This window comes from Arachis duranensis, chromosome 5, assembly GCF_000817695.3.
Source record: "Arachis duranensis cultivar V14167 chromosome 5, aradu.V14167.gnm2.J7QH, whole genome shotgun sequence".
Classification (NCBI taxonomy): Eukaryota; Viridiplantae; Streptophyta; class Magnoliopsida; order Fabales; family Fabaceae; genus Arachis; species Arachis duranensis.
In genome coordinates, this window is record NC_029776.3 from 92,050,406 (window position 1) to 92,066,835 (window position 16,430).

Consider the following 16,430-nt stretch of genomic DNA (forward strand, 5'->3'; position numbering starts at 1 on the left):
ATATATAATATAATAATAATTTTATAATAAAAATATTATATGCACATAAAAATTAGTTATTAAATTATTTATTAATCATTATGTATTTGTATATAAATATATGTATTATTTAATTTATTTTTAATGTGTATTATACAGATAGTTATTTTCGATGTAATATAACATGATTAGTTTTTATAATATCTAATTTTACAAATTAAAATACTAAAATAATCATTTATAAATAGGATAAAGTATATTTTTTGTTTTTAAAATTTGACAAAAGTTTTAAAAATATTCCTAAATTTTATTTTGTTTTAATTTTATCCCAAAAATTTTCGATTTACATCAAATATACCCTTGATGACTAATTTTTTAAAATATTTAAGATTGATTCAACAATCTATGCAGGTATATATGTACATGAGTGTGGAGACAATAATATAACTCTATTTAAGGTAGGGTCTTGAACATGGATTTGGGTTTAGGTAATATCTGTTTTAGTATATATATAATTTTAATATTATTATATATATGTAAAATAATTAATAATATTATATTATTTTTAAATTTTCACTTCACTTTATATTATATATGTGATGATATCTATAAAATTTAGCTCTATTTATTAGATTTTAATAATTATAGAAGTAAGTAGGGTTGGGATAGGTAAAGGTTCAATTTTTTGTTATGCATGAATATGAGTGAATCAAGTTTTATGAAGGTTATTGTAGAATGGGATGGATCGGATAGAAAAAAAATTTGTCTCTACCCGTCTTATTGCCACTTTTAAGTATATACAAAAATCAGCTATTAAAATTAACTATTGGAATAGAATATATATTAAAAATGAGTTAAATTATATATGTATTATAAATACATGATAATTAATTTTAGCATGTAAATAGTATTTTTTATTTTTAAAATATTCTCATGAATTTAAGAATTGAGTTATATTTCTAATTGATAAATGCGAATAAATAAGATAGAATAAGTTAAATAAGTAGTTGTCATAAGTTATAATATAGTCTCATAAGAAAGTGCTTATTTGTGTAGTTTTAGGAATTTTTATTATTTAATATTTATCACTAGTTAAGTTTAAATTAGAGTTCATTTATTAACTTGACTGATGTAGAGAAGGTCGTTGCACTTGGCCATCAAGGTTATTATTGTAAAGAATAATTTAGTCATAATTGCATTATATATAAAAAAAATAAGGATAAATATTTATCAGAGAGTTTAAAAAATCAGATAAAAGTTTAATTGAGAAATCTCTCTCTCTTTTTTTCTCTTTCTCTCTATCAATATTTACAAGATCATATGTCAAAAATAATTATTTGAGATAGATGTAAAATTGATCATGTCAATATTTAATTTTAATTTATTTCAATTCTATACAAAATTATAAATTTTAATTGATTTTCTAATCAAATAAAATTATCTCTCTAAAACAAGACAGGTTTCATTTCATCATTTATTTTCAATACAAATGAAATTTAGAATTGTATTTTAATTTATGTACACATCAAATTAAAACCTTTAAAATAACTCTTCGGTAAGAGCTCTTACACTTTATTTAGATAGATGATAGAAAAAAAATTGAAAGAAAAAAAAATGTGGATACGAAAAGCTCCTCAAGTTTCAAATATTCCTTCTCATTTTACCTTACTATATTTCTATATCCATATAACTCATAATCAAATCTAGATTTTAGAAAAATAATAATAAAATTGCAAGTTGCAGTTTAAAGAAATCGATTCAAGTACTTAAACATATCTTAATTGAATAAAAGATATTTTTCCCCCACTTTATCAAGCTGAGAGTCGACAGAGTCCGCTTGGGTATCAGTATTCAAACAGAATTTTGGTTTCAACTTTCAACTCCTTTAGAAATCAAAATTGACTTGGAATTTGGAAAACTAATGTTTAAGTTTGTTATAAAATTTTACCATTTTAAAGTAGTTCAGTATATGTGAATTAAAACTTTTTCTTCCAAAAATATAATTTTTTCTTTATTAATTTTTTTTTATTTCTCGTATTCTTATATCATTTTTACTAAAACAATATTTTACTTAAACTCTAAATCATATATATATATGTATATATATATAACGCAAAGCTTTCATATTATCTTTTGATAAAAATACTATATTTAAATAAGTATGGTGGATAATATATAAATGGGAAAAATTAAAAGAACCTTATAGACGTTATGAATTGATTATTCATATTAGATTCAAGATTAAGAGCACTTACCAATTATTTATCAATTCCATGAAATTAGTAATGAGGATATCCGAGTTTTATAAGTTGTCCCAACTCCCAAACTTGTAATTAGGGCCGGACCAATCTGTTCGAGTAAGATTGTCTACTCAATTGTCGATGGGTAGGATAGAGTACAGATTCAGAATATATCCTACCTTATTCTATCCACACCTTTAATATACTATATGATATATATATATATATATAAAAGTTATGTATATAGTGAAGAAAGTGAATATTAAACTCACAATCTTTTTTTTTTTTATAAAAACTTGAAATAACTACTAAATTAATTGATGATCATATTATTTGTAATTTTATGTTAGATTTTTTTAAGATTTTATTATTTTTAATTTTAATTTAAACTTAGTTTCTATTTTGTATTTTATTAATATGTATGAATTTAGAATAATTAAATTTTATATTTGTTTGAAATTTTTTTATTTTTTGCGGGTTGCATCAGGTTTAGAACGTTAGGATGTGGATAAAATTAGGATTGAGAAATTCTCAACCTACGGATAAGATGTGGTAGAATTTTTAAAAATTTATTAACCCGCGGATAGAATCTTTATCTTTATAGTAATACAAATGGGGAGCTCATTTGATGACGTGGCGCTCATACGTTGTGTTTGGGAGCTTCTTTGCTTACGTGTCGTCACTAGAAATTTAGAGAATTATATTTATAAATTATAAATTATTATTTGCTTAGGTTGTTATTTTATATTTTTAAGTTTGGGTTGTTTTACTTAGGTTGTTATTTTTTAAATTTTAAATTATTTTATTTGTTTGGGTTGTTTTACCTAGGTTGTTATTTTTTAAATTTCAAATTATTTTATTTAAGTTATTATTTTTTACATTTTAACACTATTTTTTAAAAATTTGTTAATTCTTTTTAGCATTATTTTTTAAAATTTTGTTGATTTTTTTTTTAAATTTCAGCTACATAAATTCTTTTAAAAAAATTTAGAGTTTTAAAAAGATTTACGTTAATTATATTTCGGTTGTTACATACTAATATTACTATAAAGATTTACGTTAATTTAGAGTTTTTAAATTATTATTTGTTTAGGTTGTTATTTTCAAATTTTAAGTTTGGGTTGTTTTACTCAATTTGTTACTTTTTAAATTTTAAATTAAAGTCAACCAAATTTAAAAAAATTTAGTTGTGATGCAACTATAAAAGTATAAGTTATGAGAGATGTAAAGCACCACAATTTAAAGTACATCAATCCCTTTGTTTACATATATCCAAAATATCTCTACTTATTCCAATACCTGTTATTTACAAAATTGCTGACATCAATCCTACAATCGACAATTTGTGTGTACGTATACGAGTAACACGGTTATGGACACTACCAAGTTACGAAAATTCTCCATTGCCATACTCAATTGAGATGGTTTGGCTTGAAGACGTGAGTTTTCTACTAATATTTTTCTATTTTATTTTAAATTTCAATTATTTATATTTTAAATTTATTTATTTATTCCCATCTAATCGTTCTTTGATTTTTGTTCATTAATTCTAGGGAGGAAAAATACACACCTCAATTAAGAGGATTTTTGTGTCTCGATTCATGAATTTACTGGAGGAAGAAATATCTTACCAAATAAGATATTTTGGTGTTGGACTCAATAAGGGTTACTTCAAGATTACACATCATGAGTATGTGGTTAATTTTAACCAACGTACTGATGTGCACAGACTTCCAGAATCGTCGAGTATCCCACGATATGGATTTAAGTCTGTGAGTTTTGACACTCTCAATGCTTCTGAGTATGATTGCACCTATTTAGTTGGTAAGTTTATTATTTTAGAAACAGTATAATTTATGTATAAATTTGATTTATTTTATTGATAATTTATTCTATGTTTTTTTAACAAATTTATTGACAACAATTTTTTTTAAATTATTTCAGATATTGTTGGATATCTTGGTGGAATTGGGAATGAGAAGACTTTTGAAAAGAATGACAAATCTACAAGTATACTATTATCAAATTAGAGATTGATGATGGACAATTATCTATTTATTTTTATAAATATAAAGATTTTGATAATCTCACCTTTTTTAATTATGATTTTAACTTCTTTTATTATAAATATTTTTATTAATATTATTATCTTAACTAACGATTAAGCTTAGTTAAAATTTTTTAGATTTAAAGGCACCTTTTTTAGATGCCTAAGTATTTAAATTTTTTGAAAAATTACTTTGGATTGATTTAAAAAAAGATTCAAATTTTAAAAAAAATTTATTAAAAACCATTCTTTCCTTTGGTTTGTTTCTTACGAATTTAAAATAATTAAAAATAGCTAGGTATTTTTTTTAATTCATTAGTTTTATACTCTGTGTGTGTTATCTAATATAGATTTTTTTTTCTTTATTTATCTAGCTTTATAAGATTTGAAGAACCTAGACGTAACATCGGCGAAATTCTAAATGAGGCTGCATTCTAAAAAATTTATCAAGGCAAAATCATTGAGCAGTTAAAAGAATTAGATACGGTATTTTTTTTTTTTTGAGAAAAGTTGAGAAAAAATAAGAAATTCGTTGTACATATATTATTTTTGTTTATTCATCTTATTTATTTAAAAACTCACCAAATTCAGGGAATTTAAATCATTATTTTTTTTGGAATGTTGTTTGTGTTGTCTTGGTTACTATAAGTCATATTATGGATACTCCAAACTGGTGGTACGTCCAATGTGAATGCAACAGGTCCACATATGTTTTTACAAAAATTTTCAAATGTTTAAGTTGTGGCCGTCTCCTGTTATCCATAACTCCAACGTTATTTATTTATTTTTTTAAATTAAAGTCTATGCACATAGGATTACATATTAAATAACTCTATATTTAACTTTTTTATGTTATTTTCCTTTTTAAGTAGGTACCGAATAAAACTTGGTATCATTGATGATTCTGACTATGCATGTTTTGTAGTCTTTGACAAAGAGGCAAAAACAAGTTTTGGGAAAGAGCTGTGTAGAGATACTTGATCCACTCCTATTGGTAAGATCTAACCAATATTTATTTCTAAAAACATTAGTGAAGATATTTTTATTGGTAATTTTTATATTATTTATTAATAATATATTATGTAATACATTGCAGAAAGGAGATCTATCGAATACACCTACAGTTTTGCTCAACCTAATTGATAAGACCTTTCTCTTCATCGTTGAAGTTCAAATATATGATAATCCACATTTTTCATCTTCTTATAAAGTTAAGAAGATGACTGATAATGTGGACCTCATAAATAAATTCAAAGAGGCTCACCCTATTCAAATTGTGAGTATAATTATAAGTGTACTTTCTATTAAAAGTCAATTTATTTATTGCTTCCTTAGTCATTAGTAGTATCTAATTTATAAATAATAATTAATAATTAATTTTAATTTTAGGATGTTGACTACACCGGTGGTTTGCTTCCAATTTCAAAGACATCCTCAATCATTGAAGGGGAGAAAGTAGAAGGTGCTAAGGTATTTGTTCAAAAAATAAATTTTTTGTTTGTTTGTTCTCTCAAAGTTAGATCTTAATTTTATTCAAAAAATATTAGTGAGATAAAATTAAAGGTTAGAAAGAAGTCTTTAATTTAACATGGTATTTTGTATAGAATTTGTTGCTTGAATTCTCCAATGAAGTTGCGGCCAATGATGAATCCGAATTGTTGGAAAACGCTATTACACCAACTAAGCGACTATCCTCAGAGTCGGAAGAATCGAAGGTGGAAGAAGATACCTCAATTTCCATTAACAGTATGCTTTGCAATGACCATTAATAAGAGTTAGGTCAATCATGATCATATGTAGGGCTTTATTTGCCAAAATCTGTGTTCACCCATGAACAACTTTATGTTGCTATATCAAGAGTTAAGAGTCGCAGTGGCCTCAGGGTTTTAATTCTAGACGAAGATGGCAATCCAAAGTCATCAACAACAAATGTCGTGTTCAAAGAGGTTTTTAATAATATTTAGGTAAGAATAATATTATTTTCATTTTAATAGCATGTTATGATTTACACTTTCATACAAATATTTACTATAGATATAAGTAATTTATCTAGAACTCTTTTTCCAGATTTGAAATGAAATGTGTAACAAAGAATACAACATCCTAAGCCAATTGCTTTTCTAATGAAGTTAGTAAGATACTAGATTGTCGATAAATTTTTATTAGCTTTTTGATATAAATTTTAGTGTAAAATTAACATGCTATTATTACAGTTATATATGTTCTTATTTTTTCATGTCTCCCTCTTTATGATTCAAGAATCTTATAAACTTAAAACTCTTTTATTTATATTTTACTTTGAATAAAGATAAAACAACATATTTAACACGTTTATTATATAACGACGATGACAGTGTTATACTAAATTTAAAAAATATATGGTTATAAAATATTTTTTTTAATTTAAGTTATCAAATTTAAATATAAGTCCGTGCATCGCACGGGTTTAACACTAGTTAAAGTAGAATTCAAACCCTATCCTACCCTACCTATTGTCAACCATACTTTGAAATTGGATGTCCAATTCCAATTTCAACTCTTATTCTGTGCCTAATTCTAACTGCCATATGGGGAATAACTGTTCAATTAAAAAAATTTCTTTGCGCAAATTTAAACGTATTAGGGAAAAATAAAAAAAATAAAAAAAAGAAAGTAAAACATTGTTTACACCCTTAACTAACTATAAACTACCAAAGTAGCGATTAATCACGTAATTTGCATGATCATTCAATTGTGAGTAATATTACTATACAATCATGCTCAAAATTATCTATTATACATGAACGGAACCTAAGCTACTTAATAAAAATCTTTTCAGGTTAAAATATTAGAGAAATTGGCATACATTATGATTATTTACTATCATTTAAAAATAGAAACAAAACTAAGCTCATGCAGAAGCTGACCTAGGGTAGCTAGTCTCTTAGGTAGCGTTTGGTGGAGAGACAGATACTGAAAGACTGAGACTGAGAGACAGAGACTAAGAGACAGAGACTGAAATAAGTTTTAGTATTCTGTTTGGTGTCAAGTGAGAGACAAAAATTGAAACAAGAATAAAATTCTAATTTAATTTACACAAAGGATAAAATTGGAATTAATTAATTAAAATGAGAGTATTTTAGGTATAAAATGTTATTAAAGTTTCAGTCTTTGTTTCTAAAAATATCAGTCCCCTGTGTCCCTACATTTTGGAGGCATTGAAATACTGAAATTTTGGAGACAGAGACAGAAACTTTAGTACCAGTCTCTGAGCCAACAAACATGATGCTGTGTCTCAATCTCTCAGTCTCTGTCCTAATACTGCAAAACAAACGGTACCTTATAAACAGTCAATGAACTTAAAACAGCGTACATAACTAAGGAGCTGATTTGGTGCTTCAAACTCATGAGAAGGCATCTGGGAAGAGAAAGAGAACTTTGTAACTTAAATCATGAAAAAGAGGAATCCATAACCAAAGATCCTTGTAGTGGAAAATTTTGGATTGGCTATACATGTTATTTACAAACTCCTGTACCTCTTTAGCTCTTTCGTCAAATAGGAGCACCACTAACTAGGACTAGGAGCAGCTAGAATTGGTAGCCTCAGTCTTGATCACCCTAGTATTGTAGGAGCCACAGAATCCACATTTGTGATATAACCAGTGAAAACGTGAAGTGCCCTTTCTATCACAGTCATTGCAGAGTACGTCCTGCATTGCCATTACAAAATACCACTTCTAGGTTCATTATTTGCCTAATAAATTTGAGCATATTCATTCCATTGGCACTGATCATGAACAGGAGGGAGAAAAAAACAAAATTTCTATGCTATGATATGAGTTACTGGAGGAAGAAAACATGAGCTATCTAAGAATATGAAATCTCATCCCTAGTATCTGGCGGCTTTTGCAGATCCTGTTTTCTCCCAATCACAAAGCCACAAAGGTATTTTAACTGCTAAGTAATTAAACATAATACTTAAAACAGAATAGTCAAAGGTGCGTAAAATGCAAAAGGCAAGGCAAGAAAAGCTTCTGCGCCTTTCAAAGTTGAGGCTCAGCATTCATGGCACCTTCGCCTTTGACTACCTTGAGTTAAACATTGTAATATTATTTAATGTCTATTAAAAATTTGCATGTGGAGCTGGCACAAAAGTATTGTAGATTGTGATGAAAAATCTGGGTGGTGGCTGAATGAAAAATAGTATCCAACAAAATAATGTTTCTCACTTGTGTATACAAAATGAGTCATGTAAGTCATAAATTTAGACATGAAAGAAATTTCATAAAACATAGAAACAGATGGGGAAACTGTATAATTGAGTGCATAAAGCAAACGATACAAAACAAATTTTAAATTTTCATTTGAGATTAACCAACTTGCTTTTTTCGAGTAAATTAAAAAGCCAAAATGCATCATTGCAAAGAAGCCACAAAGAATACAGACGAGTAATCAGACCAAATAATATTCATGCAACAGAAGTATTACCTGATAGCGGTTCCTGTACTCTTCAGGAAGCTCCTCAGTAGCCAGTAGAGCATCAAGCATACCAAAGTAAACCTGGGATGGTAAAGAACAACTAAGTATTGCATGCCATGTAATATTATGCATTTCACTTTCCACATGAAAGCAGGATCAGAACTCAGAAGAGTTCGATAACCAGTGCTTTTCGACCAAATATTTATATCCTAATAGTAGTCTACCAAGAGTACAACTGTACCTCCAACCCTCTCACCTTAGATATCCCTTAGTTAATCATTTCATACCCAAACAGTTTATGGTACCAAGATTTAACATGAGCATTCTTTGCTATCACTAATCTTTTCTAAATCTTCTAATGAAATGTCAACAAAAGCACATGTATCCTTACACTATTTAGTTTTATCAAACACCTAATATAGTGCCATCACATGCAGAAGTTTGTAAAGATCAATCATAGCACATAATTGTATGCACAATAAAAAAACAGCTATACAATACTAGACCTGCTCGTAGATATTTACGAAGAGAATATTCTTACCGCCATATCTCCCAATGACTTGCTGCAGATTGGGCATGTGTAGTGACTACATGTGTATGCCTAACATTTCACAACAAAGTGTAAAATTGAATGAGAAACCTTCCTTGAAATTACTTCATTTGAAGAATCAGAAAGAAGATAAGAGATAAATGTTTCAAATACTCTTTACCCCTTGTTCTATAGGGAAAAATCCTAAAATGAGCATGACATACCTGAAAGCAAGCTGAATGCATGTAATGTCCACATGGTAGAGCCCTGACTGTCGCACTTGATGTGAACAAGTCATCACAGCATATTGGGCAGTTCATTTCTAGACCTTTCTCCAGGCACTTGTGAGATGTTGATTTTATTCCCAAGCAACAATTGCATTTCATGCAATGAAAATAGTCAATCCCAAGCCCTTGGCCAACACGGCAAATATTGCAATATGGGCAATGATACACATTCCTGAAAAAAAATGTTCTCAAATTAGCATCCGAAAATCTACAAGGAAAAGATAAATAAACTGAATCAAATAGGGCACAAGTTTCCAAGCAGTTCCCTCTAAGGCAATCACGCAGCAGTGAACATAGGAAACATTTTCCATATTATTTCACAGAATCACAAGTATAAATAAAACATACATCTGTATATACAAGAATAAAAAATTTGTGAATATTGGAATCACAATTCCATGTTCAAACATATTTGTATATCCTGTGTCATTTTGAAAATATATGAATTTGCATTACAGGGTATGGATTCAGCATTGCACTCATTTACTTCAATCATTAATAATTACTGAATGTCCTGTATCATTCCTATGAAACCTCCACAAGTTTATTTTGTTTACTAATCGACTTTATACGTTAAATGGTGGATACAGATTATCCATAACCATAGGTGATAAGTTAATCTCAGTTCTAATGTAATTCACTACAATAACCAGGGTACTAGGTCAAAGGCATTTGTTGAAGTTTTACTTCTAAAGCAAGAATCAAATGCAAAAATACCTTTCATCATCAAAAAACTTGCAAATATTGCAATAGTACTTGGCCATTGAAAGTCCATTACATGAAGGAGACATGCATACAGGCCCAACTGGCTGTATAGTCAGACACACCATACACATCATTTCCAATGTTGCTTTTCTGCAATCATCAATGGGTAATTAGAAATATAATCCACATAAAATATTATGAAATATGATAAAAAAATATTTACCTATCCATTGAGTGGTCGCTCACATTGTCATGGCAAAATCTGCATGTAAATAACTTGCCACAACAAGCTGCACGAACCTTACAATTTCTCTTATAATGCTCACAACCCAAAACTTGCTTCTCTGGGTCCCGAAATGATGGTGCGCGTCCTTCTATTTCTTTATTAGAGGAGTCCCCAGATAAAGCTTTTGGTAACTTCTGCTGGGCAGCAATCCAACGACTACAACATAACATTAACTAATCAACTACAGCTTGATGAGATAAACTAAAATTCTATAAAAAATGAAGATGCAGTTTATTGTCAGAATGTCAGATTTATGTAAACAAGAGATAATGGTCACCAGAAGCAACCTTGTCATTAGATTCTGGACAAGATATGCCTTTCTCCTTGGATCAAGAGTTGAGTCACGATAGACCTTCCGGATCTCTGACTCAAGTTCATTCTGATTCATCCGGAATATGTCTTTCCAACCTGGCTTGAACATCTGATCATTGAGGTCCAAGCTTTCTTGATAGTCAGCACCTGAGACAATACCATAACACATGATACTTTCAATTATTCATCCAGCAATTGCCATAGAATGAAAATAACTCGAAAGCAAATTACAAACCTCTTTGAGAAGTGCTACACTCTGATGTTTCTGTTGGTGAAACAGGTACTGGACTCTCTTTTAAGCATTCATTTAGCCATTCATTGAACATAGTGTTCTTAGTTGCCTGTTTCCAGGTGTCCATCATTTTGTTCTGTTCGTCTTCAGTAAGTGCAGAAGTTACCCATGGTAACATAGATTGGAGAACTTCAGCACCTGTAGTTCCAATTATTCGACCCACTATCTTGTCTTGCTCTTCCACAGTAAAATATTTCCCAAACAATGGCCAGAGCTCAAGTTCTTCCCGAAAAATATGCTGATCCAGGGTCACTCTTATTGATTTGCACATCCCTTGAAGCTTAGTTGCAAGCTCATTGTACTTTCTGATATTATCACTATCTTTAGCATCAGAAGATCCCAAATTAATTTCATCTAAATTCTCCGACATGTGGGACTTCTGCATGGCTTCATGAAGCAATGAAAGCTCAGAAAGAACACAAGAAATATCTTCAAATAATTTTTCTTCTTGCTTATGGTCTAGCATGTATGAATGGCTCACATTATGAAGTGTCTCTTTGGATTCCAATGCAGGGAATACTATATCATCTTCAGCATTGCTATGAGCTCTATATAAACCCCATAGAAGACGAAACCTTCCACTAAATTGGTGAATGGTAGTTTCATCACCTTCATTAAGCTTCCCAGACTCAACATCTAAATACTCCAAGTCTTTGCGTATAGCTTTATGGAATTTAAATATGGTATCAATTGGTCTTTCTGTCGATCCTACATCACATGGGCTGCTGTCTGTTTCCCATATGAAAAGACTAGAATTCAGGGATGGGGCAGAAGAGGCGATAGACAAGGAGCGTAAAGACTTGGCTGTAGAAAGTGAACTGAGCCCCAAATTGTTAGTGTTAACTCCTAAAGCTGGCACACAACAAGATCGGGGACTGCAACATTGTTTCTGGATACTTCCATTTTCTAAAGTTTCTTGGACGTCTCCATTCTTGTGCAACTCTGTCGTGTTGCGCTTCACTGATCTTTGGGAATCTGATCCAGTTAACAGAAAACAATCTCTAGCAGATGATGTAGAAGCACAACCACAGGAGGGCTGAACAATATTCTCTTCAATGTCAACAAATGTTTGAGCACGACAGCAACCTAATGCACTTGAAGACAAACACAGACCATAGTTACGAGCCTTGCAAGCCCAACCACAAAAGAGTGTGACTAAAGCAGAGTCTGTCGCTGGAGCTGGAATGAATTGCAAAATTGTTAGATATGGAAGTCTCATGCTAAAGTACTCATCATATATGTATTTTCTTTCCACAAGAAGAAAATTTTAAAATAGACAGAAAACCTGCTAATTGCATATTTTTCAGAAACATCTTTGCTTCATCTTCGGTCAATGATCCAACCAACCATGGCAGCACACGTTCAATCAATTTCAGAGGCATCATGCACAAGCTTTGATACAGAAGTTCACGTTGCCTTTTGATACTAAAGTGCTTCCGTGCAAGTGGAAGAACCTACAGATGAGACAGAATCTATCATGTATTAAAAAAAATTAAATAAATAAAAAGATAGCTTACTGTTGCAACTATTTTGACCAACTTTTTTCCATAATTCAACTAGGGATTAAGAAGTACAGAACCTCTCCTACATCATATTTATCTACCGGAAAGACAAATAATTAATTCACTTAATAAAAGCATTGCTCATACTTATCAGGCGTTTACCAAGCTATGACATGCTTTTGAAGATTAACACTACGTACAGTCCACATCTCACTCAAGCAATGAAGACTCACCTGAACTTCTTCATTCTTGAAATGCCTCTGGATGGTTTCCATTATATGATCAGCATGTGAGCACAACTTGGAATAAAATTCAACTTCGGAGTTAGATGTTGCTCCTTCACCTTGAATTCTTTCAATCAAACACCGGAAGTCATTAAATTGGCTTTCTTCTTCAGCATGCTCCTGAAAGAAAGATAGCTCTGCGTCTACTGCTGGAAAAATAACCCTGTCCTCAGCAATACTGCATTTTATAGAAAAGTCAATTAGTCAGTCCTTGAGAATTGAGAGAAAGAATTGACTAAAGAGGGAAGCTTTTAGAAAGTAGATAACTTAACGGACTTTCTTTCAAAATCATTTTGCCACTCAATATACTACAGGAGATCAAAACAACAGATTCTCCTCAAGAGGATAGCATTTAAGAAAGTAGCACACTTCAATCTTTTGTAAATTTCAATTTGTATATCAATATATAAAAGGGAATTAAAATACACACTCTTTTATGTTGCAAAATGAGTTAAAAAAGAAACATCCAACAGGAAATCAAAATAATGACTTTTTTTAACTGAAAAAACACGTGATACTTCTACATGGTATAGAACAAAGTTAAAGCAATACCTGTGAAATATGCAAACTTCTGCAATGAATTGCAACCTTTCATTAAAAGCTGACAGATTGGTAAAATCTCCAGACAATTGTATCTTTCTGGTCTCCACTGCTATCTCATTTAATTCTTTTTTAATTGCATTATGCCAGAGCAATATTTCATCTATCGGATGTGTTCCGGTAGTGTCAGAAACATCTATGATACATTCAGAATATTTCCTTTTCCCCGTTCCTGTGGACTCACATGCACATTTTACTTTCCCAATCTGATGGGTTAATGGACTAGGACTACATTGAACTTGAGAATGATCTACACCATTTTCAACTGTGTTAGCACTACTTCTACCTTCCATCCATGTGTAAATAACCTTCAATAAGCAAGAATATGATCAGTTACATTATCATGACATGTTCAAAGGCATATAAAACGAGAAAGGAACAAAAGAATAATACTCTAAAACATCATTAACATCACACCTTTTGAAGAAGCGTCTCCTCTGGAACTATTTTGCTTAAGTACTTCCGCAAATCCTGAGATTCTTCAGGTGATATAGATGTTGAAAGCCATGGAAGAAATTCAGCCATCATATTCACAGGAATACTGCAAAGGAATTGCCAAACTAAAGATGCTTGTTCCTCCAGAGAGAACTTCTCAATGAGCAGTGGAAAAACCTAGTATCACCCAACAAAACAAAAGTAAGACACACCAAAATCAACAGGGATTTTCATCCTTCTAAAATAAGGTAATAATTTCCATAATAAAACTCGCACATCCATTTCACAAGATAAATATCTGTATTGTTCATACCCTTTTAAGGGAGAGAGAGACTTGAACATAAGCAAACATGCCAACGTGTTAATTGTTTGAATTTTCTGGTTTATAACCCAATCCCAATCACATGGACAGATGTCCATTGTTTGGTTTTTCTCCGAAATGGTACTCTCAGGTTTGCAAATAAAACAAACTATTGACATCTGGTCTAACCTGTAGTCTTCTATGATATGGAGCTACTTTCCTTTACTTTAAAGGATATTAAAGGTTATTATAGTTTGCATATTTTGTATTTGTATACAAGTATATGGGCATTATAGAAGAAAAATCAATATAGTCCTGCTATTGTTCGTATCAAAGACTACACATGACTAGTTTTATGCTAATAAAAGTTACACTACTGATGCTGAATCACAACTTCAAATCAACATGCTTGGGTTAAGGAAAGTAGTCACTAAAGAATATTAAACTTATCAAATAAGCAAAGCACAAATTGGATAACAGACATCGAACAAATATAATCTTTACAGTTATACCACATGGTATGTAGCATCTAGCCTGCAATAACCTGTCAGTAAATAATAGTACCTTTAGCTTATAGTTGTTGGGAGTGAAAAAAGAAAAAAAAAAACAAAGCTATGTGAACTATCAACTATGCATTTATCTCAATAGAAGAGTCAAAGTGGACATCTACCTGCTCCTCTTCCTTAGCTAAGTGTTGACTAACTGATGTGTGTAAAGCTCCTGTGCACGATGCTAACTCCCTTGGGAAACTTTCATCGTTATGGGTTGAAGAATTTAGAAGCTCAAATAGATGATCAAAAAGATTGCTTTCCCCCTTGTGTTCAAGAGAATATGTCTGTGCTACGTTCTTCACACGTATGTCTAAAGCTGGAAAAATCACCTACATTCCAGAATAGATTTCCCTCAGAATGTTCAATTGTGGCAGAAAGGCAGGAACCACTATATTGGATCATGAAACATCAATTTGGGAAAGTACAAAGCACGTATATAGGATCAAAATCATAAAAAAAACAGTCCTTAGACTCCATGAAGAATATATCAATAGCATATGCCACTATAGATAAATGATAAACCAAATGCAAAAGAATGCCCTGAAGATTTAAATCCAAAGGTGACAATGCTCACAGATTTCCATCCGACTTATTTGGAAAAAAAATAAAATAAAATGCATTGCAAGACCAACCCAAATGTCTTTCATACCATAATACCACCAAAATTTGTGTGTATAGAGATAGACCAATCATTTCAAATCAAACAGAAATCCAATCGTGTATCACTAACTAGATAAAGTTACTTCGATATGAAATCTAAATTCAGTCTCAACTCACGGATCAGCACACAACCAATATAATTACAACTATTTACTACTATTTAGTGATAAACAATAGCTCACTGTTCTTATAAACCCATGAAGGAACAAACTAAGGAACCGCAAGTTAATCTCCTCACGCAACATATAGATCAACAAGAGCGGTATAGACATTAGAACTTAGAAGTGATTGTAACTAACATTCTTCAGTTGGCAAAAGTTAAAAAAAAAACAAATAAAAAGAGAAAAAAAAAAAGCAAAATCTTAATTGAGAATGAGACCCTAGGAAGGGATTCACCATATTAAGGCCTTGCACATCCAATTCATCTTATCAAAAGCCAAAAATAATGAGAATGTGAACGAAATTAAAAAAAAAAAAAAATTCCAAAACATCTTGATTAATGAAAAATCACACTACGAAACTTCAATTTTTCAGCACATGACAAAAAAGTAAATAAATACTTCCACTGAAACTCAATTGTTCTTACCCTATTCAAAATCTCCAAGTTTCTTCTACACCATTTTTCGACACACTTTTAACATGTTCCAAAGAAAGAAACAGAAACGAAAGAACAAAAATCCAGAAAGTGGCGAACCTCATCTTCAGCATTGGAGTGGTGCCTATACATCGATCTGATGAAATGGTACCGTTCAGAGAGCGGCCGGAGCTCGGAGCGGTCACCATCACCGGTGGCGAACGCCATGGCCGATCGGTGCAACGCATCGAGCTCGTTCCTAATCGCCTTGTGGAAGAACGAGAATATCAAAATTGGCGACTCCAATTGCGAAGAACCGTTGAATGCGCCGCCATTGGAAGATTCCACCTTGCTCACGCGATTCGGCAGCACCGCCACTCCCTCCAGG

General features: G+C 30.9%; 1 protein-coding gene across 2 annotated transcripts in view; it reads right to left on the reverse strand.

The window, feature by feature from the left end:
* Positions 1-7,041: 7,041 nt before the first annotated feature.
* Positions 7,042-16,430, reverse strand: part of LOC107490397 (zinc finger protein BRUTUS) — a gene marked incomplete in the record, with an annotated part of 9,600 nt that continues 211 nt past the window's right edge. The window contains 15 exon segments of one of the 2 annotated variants that reach the window (XM_052261496.1): positions 7,042-7,566; positions 7,782-7,955; positions 8,734-8,805; positions 9,266-9,325; positions 9,478-9,712; positions 10,258-10,395; positions 10,469-10,687; positions 10,819-10,990; positions 11,079-12,314; positions 12,421-12,589; positions 12,871-13,099; positions 13,474-13,829; positions 13,939-14,133; positions 14,928-15,137; positions 16,163-16,430. In XM_052261496.1, the coding sequence (XP_052117456.1) occupies positions 7,824-7,955; positions 8,734-8,805; positions 9,266-9,325; positions 9,478-9,712; positions 10,258-10,395; positions 10,469-10,687; positions 10,819-10,990; positions 11,079-12,314; positions 12,421-12,589; positions 12,871-13,099; positions 13,474-13,829; positions 13,939-14,133; positions 14,928-15,137; positions 16,163-16,430 (3,691 nt within the window). 2 annotated transcript variants of the gene reach the window in all.